At 33.6% G+C, this 7,866-nt stretch overlaps 1 protein-coding gene across 2 annotated transcripts in view; it reads right to left on the bottom strand.

Annotated features, from left to right (window-relative positions):
• Positions 1–7,866, bottom strand: part of LOC107165792 (uncharacterized) — a 70,183-nt gene continuing 62,317 nt past the window's right edge. The window contains exon 22 of one of the 2 annotated variants that reach the window (XM_015514187.2): positions 1–3,082. In XM_015514187.2, the coding sequence (XP_015369673.2) occupies positions 2,615–3,082 (468 nt within the window). In that variant the 3' untranslated portion in view covers positions 1–2,614. The remainder of the gene's footprint in view (positions 3,083–7,866) is intronic. The other variant, XM_015514188.2, reaches the window with a different exon arrangement.

Here is a 7,866-nt window from a genome sequence, read left to right as displayed (position 1 = left end):
TAACAGTAATTTTGTTTATTATTTTTTACTTGTAACAAAAAGTATGTTAATACATTTTAAAGGTTTTAAGATTATTTCATATATTTTATGTGTTAACAATCATACATGTAACACTTTCAATTCTTAAAATTGGGTTATAAACTTATAAACATCAATATGGTCAATAATAATATAATCAAACATTACAACACCAATTTATATTTCATTTATAAACAAATATAATTTAAAAAATAAAAATAATTATTATAATAACAATAATAAGGCTTAAGATATGAGTGGTGAAAAAATGTCACAGCATTAGTAAAATGGAAAATTACTGGTAACATGCTCAAGTTCTGCTGAAAATTGACTAATACCAAAACTCATTGTTGACATTTCTTGTGTCACCCTTTATAGAGGACAATATAAATTATATTTTCAACAATGATCCATATTACTAGCATTATCCCATATCATAAAAGCCCTAGTACCCTACTACAGATTATGTAAGAGTTGACATTCTTTTTTTGTGATTAATGAATTTATCAACATAACATAATTTATATAACATACAAATATAAATTGATTACGTAGAAAGCAATTTAGTCAAAATTACCACTTTTTTTAAATAAACCTAACCTTATTACATCCATTGTCTCATATATTATTCAAAACAAATTATATAATAACGACTAGAGAAATAATTTACATTTCAAACAATGTCCTAGAATAAAAAAAAAACAAGGATAAATTCAATGTTTGATCAATGTAACAAACTTCCCTCAATAAGTATCTTATCTAACATAACACTGTATAGCGTACAAAATGTATTAAAGAAACATCTTAATCTGCCCCCTTTGGAATCACTAAGATAAATGAACACGTTAACTACATCCAAAACTTTACTTTTGAGGCCAAGAGCAACAATATTGGTTAAGGTATGTAGTTAATTAAATATAATTGTAAAATATAAATGTTTAGCTATTTTTTTACCATTGCATTAAGAATTTATGTTTAAATTAAATTATAGGTTATTGACTTATTTGTTGAAGCTAGTTACTCGTATGTTAACAATCATAAAAAAAAAAAAATAGACAATATTTAATTTCAATATCAATTTTTATGGCACCATAATAATTCTACATGTATATTATACAAGTATAGTATAATAAAATATTAAAGTATAAACAAAAACAAAATACTATTCTAATTATTTCAAATAATAAAAATATATATATATATATATATATTAAATATAATATGCACCTAAAAATAAAATAAATATAAAAATAAAATATAATGTTATCATAAAACAATGAACATTTAAAGAAATACAAATTACAATAGGTGAGTTTTAAAAAATAAAAATAAAAACAATTTTTTTTCAAAGTACAAAAGATAATCTTTTAAGGTAACACATTTTTTGAATGTATATATGTGTAAGTATGTATGTGCCTATATGTGTAACAAACACTGATACGTTTCTCTCACTTTTCGTCAAAAACGATTGGACCAACAAAAGCCGTCGTTGACAAGACTTATATAAAATCTCACAGTAAAAAAAAACCCCGTATAATTTAAATTCATATAATTAGTGCTTGTGTATACTACTACTATAGTACTAATACCGCTGACTGAACACAATTAATTGAGCGCTATTTAACTTAATGTACAACATTTGAGACCCTCCACCAAATATCAATTTCTATACATAACAAAATATGATGTACTTGCTCATAAGAACAAAGGTAGGTGATAATTATTATATTGGCATATACGCACACATATACAGTATATATACATATATATATGTGTGTATGTGTGCGTATACACCACTTTATATTTTGAAAGCTATTAAGTATTTATTAACCATATAATATAATAACTACAATTATGATTAAATTGCATATTATAGTGCTCTGATAGGACGTTAAGATATTAATGAAAATAAATTTTAAAAAAACACTGACACTGTTCAATCAATTCGGGCGTGTTTCAAAATTAATTTCGTCATGGTTTATTCAACATTTTTATCATAACCGATTGCTATAATTATTCAACAACACTAATCGAACGCGCGGGCATTTGTCAAACATAATATTATAATACATCGATAGACGGCTGTTAACTACCTACTCACTAACCTACGTATATATTTAAAAATGATTGAGCATTTTTCACATAATTCATGTGTGTTAGGCGTGCATATCTAATTGTTTATTTATTCACCAGCCTATATTATTATAATTAACTATAATAAATAATAATATTTTTATGTACACTTAGGGCGGTGGCGGTATATTTTTATAAAAAATAATAATAAAATAATATCTACAACAGAAGAGTCGGTATCATAAGTATATTATAATACTATGTGGTCACTTAGATGTTGGAATTTAATATTTTTAATCTCCTGAACTCGGAAACCGTAAATGATTACAATGTCAAGTCTGTTTTTTTAACCGTTTGGGTTTATAGAATTACTTGGATAGTATAATTAATAATTGTTATAATAATCACATCAAAATGTACAATGTATTATGTATAACTATAGCTAACAGAAATGTTTTTATTGATTTTAATTTCATATAAAAACATAATTATTATAAATAGGGCGTCATAACTGCAACTAAGTTTATAATTGAGCAGTGGAAGTACCGCAACCGGCATCCACCGACACGGTCGGTTGTTGGATAACGGCGACGGGTTTTCCGAAGTCTATTCGTCCACCACCCATGTGCAAGAGTCGTTTTTTCTCGGCTTCCGCGGTCACCATATCTAACATGACGTACGCCGTGCTCGAAGCGAGAAGCGTCGTCGTAGGTGGTATTTGTTGTGACGGCGGCGTGGGTGGTGGTGATTGCAGCCGTTTTGGTTGTTGCTGGTGCGGCGGTGTTGATGGAAGCGGCGGTAGTGGTAGCTGTTGTTGTTGGCTGACTGTGGTTCCAACGCCGTTGACTCTGCCAAGATCGTTGGGAACACCAGCGACCGTGGCCGATGCGATCATCATTTGTTTGCCACAATAGCCGTCGTTTCGATTTTTTTGTGGCAGTCGTTGGGATTGTTGTTTATCATCGACACAATAAGGAAGCAGTTCACCCTCCTGTTAATAATTCGAAATTATTAAGAAAAATAAAACTATTTTTTTAAGATTAGAACCCATAAGATATTATGTTCTAATGAGCAAAGCAACTAAGGATTTGCTGTCAAATTACCCACACTCTCTGCCACCGAATTTTTAAAGAATAAAATGTGGTTTAATTACATTTGACGAATATAAATCCTTGGAGACTACATGAAGGCTTGTGGCATACCTACCTAATCCTCATTTATGTACAACTTGAACGATATTATGTACTATAATAGGTCCTCTTCGTATAGGCTTGTTATGAACCCCTGGTTATATTAGTTAGTATATATTATATTATAATAGTAGATAATAATATTGTAAGACGGCTACTTGTAAGATGGCTGCATCAGCAATTCCAGGCAAGCGCTGGCTATAGTCACGGCTCGTATAGCAAGCCGTGGCAGTTGGTTTCTAGAGTAGTAAGACAGAACATTGTTATTCTCACCAGAACCTTATTAATTGTCAGACCATTTTATTCATAATATTAATTCAGTTATTGTAATTGTAAGTTTTCTTTTCAAGTTTTAAATATAGAAAGTAATATTTAGTTCGGAAGTGTTCGTTATTTTATTTGTGCACAAACCTCCTTGGAGGTTCGTAACATTTTTGGTGGCAGCGGTGGGATACGCCTAAGATCAGTATCTCGCTACTACGGACAATAATCGAACGAGACTTTCAGAAGTATATTGGAAGAAAAGTAAAACGGACATACATTAAATTTCGACCCAGCTGAAAACAGAACATTGTACACAAATCACGTAAGGGAACATTAATAATATAAGATATTATAATGTTATAATATGATATACGCAGACGTACATTTATATATATATATATATCTGGTGTATGCATATACATGTATACTGTAGCGTGTGAACGTGTCTCTATAAACGCGTGATCAGCAAATTCCCGGTGTGGTGTAATACACACATACATCGTCGACTCTATAAAAAAAAAACATATTTTGACGACAGGCCGCCGCCACCGTCGACGTGTGAAATCTGACAACAGCATAGCTATTACGATAAAACATTATCATAGCCGTCGTTGTTTATAAACACGATAACGCTGCCGTAACGAATTTATATCAAAACATTACGATATAGTACGTTATTTGATCATCGAAACGAAACCCAATAATTAAAATTAGTTATTCGTCCTCGCGCCAGCAGTTTCGGGGCGTAGACCGTCATTCCGAAGCAATAAAGGTGTCGAAGAGGAATTTCGACGTGTTATTGTTCCGAGATCAAACCAACGTCGTATACCAGAGTATCCAGAGTCATTCAAACAACCATACACAGACAACCACCTAACATTTTATTTCATCATGCTACAACAATATTGTGGTAGTTGTGAGTATTTAGCATTAAGTTTTCGGTTCTGTTTGCATAATTAAATATTTTCATTATTTTTTTTTCTTTCTTCCGAACATATGATAATTAGTATATACTGTACATTAACGTAATCTTAGGGTAGAAAAAAAATCTTTCATTGTGAACGCATGTTTCTCAGTGTTTTATTATTTTTTTTTTAAAGAGAATAAACCCTTCAAAAAACTCATAAACACACATTAATGAGTAAAAATTTGGGGAAGGGTCAAACTACCAATGGGGGCTGACACATCCAGTACTGATACCCCTACCCCTACACCTAGAGTAAGTTTGCCTGTAATGTGCTCCAATCCCGACAATCCAAATTCTGAGAGACAAGTAGACGAGCTTTCCGTCGACCATTTATTAACCAGAGAAGCGGATTTTACCATAGCAACTGATAGTCTTTTAGCCAAAGTCAGCGAAGGACTTAATGAAATCGACAAAAGTCTAATTCACGTCACCCAAGAAACCATTTTAACAGAAAATTCCCAAAACCTACCAAATACCGGATTAAAAGTTCTACAGAATAAGCAAGAAAAACTTTTAGATTGGTCTTCTGACGACGCAGTTGAACCAACGAACCTAGGAATCAAGTTTCTTTTAAATCAAAAGTCATTGAAAATAATGGAGGGTCAAAATCAATCAACATCGAGTGGTGAACCTGGACAGCAGCTGACGATAGACAATTCGAATACTCCAGAATTAAGTAAATTAATTGATCTCAAGATTCAGGAAATTATGAGGACAAGAGATAGCGCAAGTCTGATACAAGGAGATTCAATATCAAATAACCAAATAGGACTTCAGGATGCAATTAGGTTATTACCCAAATCATTTGATGGAAAAGATACAGAGAATTTAGAGATTTTCCATGAAAAATGCGAATTTGTCGTGTCATGTGTGGTGGAACCAGCAATTCCACGTCTACTTCAGGCAATCCAAACCAGGTTAACAGGAAAAGCTAGGCAGGTAACAAAGTTTAAAACCTTCGATGCATAGGAAGAGTTACGGGAAACACTTAAAACTAGTTTAGAACCCCAGCGAACAACGCAACATTTATTTTTAGAATTATACGCCATCAAATAAAAACAAGGTGAAGGTATCCTGACCTACTCGATGAGAGTAGAAGCTTTACAGAACCTTATCATTGAACAGGAGACTGCCGAATATTCGCCAGAAGTTGCCCAGGCGATGGAAATTTCTATTAAGAGACAGGTTATTCAAGTCTTTATGGAAGGATTGGGAAACCTAAAGGACTACATTAAGGCCAGAAATCCTCTTACTCTAGACAAGGCCATACAAACCGCCAGAGAGGAGGAGCGGATTAGGTTGTCATCTGAAGAATCGAGGAAACTTTATAAAGGCAATTCGGCAACCACAAAAATGATAAATGGTACATGTAACATTTGCCATAAACCAGGACATTGGGCTCGAGATTGTAGATCCAACCGAGGTAACAATACAAATCAACCAACAAATTCGAACACGCCACAAGGAACCTCCAGAGCCTCAGTGCGCACTATCACGTGCCAGTACTGTAGGAAGCCAGGACACACGAAAGATGTATGTCAGAAATTAAAATATGTTACTGGAAAAAGGAATGAAGCAGTACAACCCGAGACTTCAGAAAACCAAAATCAACCGGGCGCTTCCAGCGGACGTCCGGTAGGGAACATAAAAAACGCCGCGATATCATTCCAGAATCTTCACATTAAAGGCAAATTTAACAGATAATACTTTTATATGCAGAACCTCCCAGACAATTAATCCCAATGCTAAATTTCTACTGGATTCAGGAAGTGACCTCAATCTAATTAAAATTTGTTCACTTTTGAATCAGGTAATGGTATATGAAGATACCGTTTACCATTTAATGGGCATCAACGAACAGTTAGTTCCAACATTAGGGCGGACGACTATAAGTATTCAGATTGGAGCGCGTATGATGCAAGCAGAATTTCAAGTAGTACATTCTGTTTCCCATTACACAAGATGGAATTTTAGGGAAACCTATTATAATAGGGAATCATATGATTATTTATTATCAAACCAACGAATTAATAGTACCAGATACCAGTGACATAAAAATTCAAGCTCGTACAGAAACTCTAATCGCTATACCTACTACAGAATATCAAGAAGGTGAAACACTCTTAATCCCAGCTCAAAAGATTGCTGAGTCTATCATATTATGTAGCAATACGGTTAATCAAGTGCACCAGAATCAGATACTAGTATCGGTTATTAATCCCACAGAATCTTCCATGGTACTCACTCAACTGCAATCGAAATTAATCTCTATTTACAAGTTTGATGAAGTAAATGTTTTTACAACTCAGAACGTCCCAGAAACTTCCAATGGAGAAAACCGTTTAAATGCTCTAAGAGAGAAAGTAAATTTGGATCATCTAAACCAAGAAGAAAGAGAATCTCTTATGCCAATATGTGAACAATACTCCGATATTTTACATTTAGATTGAGACAAACTAACTTGTAATAACCAAATTTATCATGAGATTAAAACAAGTGAAGCCGCACAACCGATTAATGTACGTCCATATCGGTTGCCTTTCAAGCACAGACAAGAACTTGATAGACAAATTCAGAAACTTGAAGAAGACAACATTATTGCTCCAAGCAAAAGCCCTTGGAATGCGCCACTACTCGTAGTCCTAAAGAAGCCTGATGAAAACGGTGTCATGAAGTATCGCGTATGTGTGGATTTCAGAAAGTTAAACGATGTTTCGACTGGAGACACTTATCCTTTACCAAACGTTACAGAAATCCTGGACCAATTGGGAAAATCCAAGTACTACACTACTTTGGATTTGGCTCAGGGTTACCACCAAGTCAGAATGCACCCAGACCGTTGCCGAAAAACTGCTTTTTCTACAGACAAAGGTCATTTTGAATTTTTAAGAGTTCCATTCGGGTTAAAAGGAGCTCCAGCAACATTTCAACGTTTAATGAATTCCGTATTAACGGGATTAAATGGGATCAAAGCATTTGTATATTTGGACGACATTATAATTTATGTCCACAACATGGAGGATCATTCAAGAAAATTAAAGGAAGTATTCGACAGATTAAGAGAATCAAACCTCAAACTCCAGCCGTCAAAGTGTTCATTCATGCGTAAAGAAGTGAACTATTTAGGACATGTCATAACCGATAAAGGAGTAAGGCCTTACCCACAGAAAATTGATTGCGTAGTAAAATTTCCAATACCAATAAATACTAAGGAGATCAAATCATTTTTGGGACTGTCCGGTTATTACCGCCGTTTTGTTCCAAATTATGGGCATATTTCGAAACCTCTCACGTCGTTATTAATAAAAGATATCCCATTTTATTGGTCGGACCTTTGCCAAGAAGCGTTTGACA

The sequence above is a fragment of the Diuraphis noxia genome, unplaced genomic scaffold (assembly GCF_037042655.1).
Source record: "Diuraphis noxia isolate RWA-SAM2 unplaced genomic scaffold, SU_Dnox_SAM2 contig0001, whole genome shotgun sequence".
Taxonomy (NCBI): domain Eukaryota; kingdom Metazoa; phylum Arthropoda; class Insecta; order Hemiptera; family Aphididae; genus Diuraphis; species Diuraphis noxia.
This window is presented reverse-complemented; position numbering and strand designations above follow the sequence as displayed.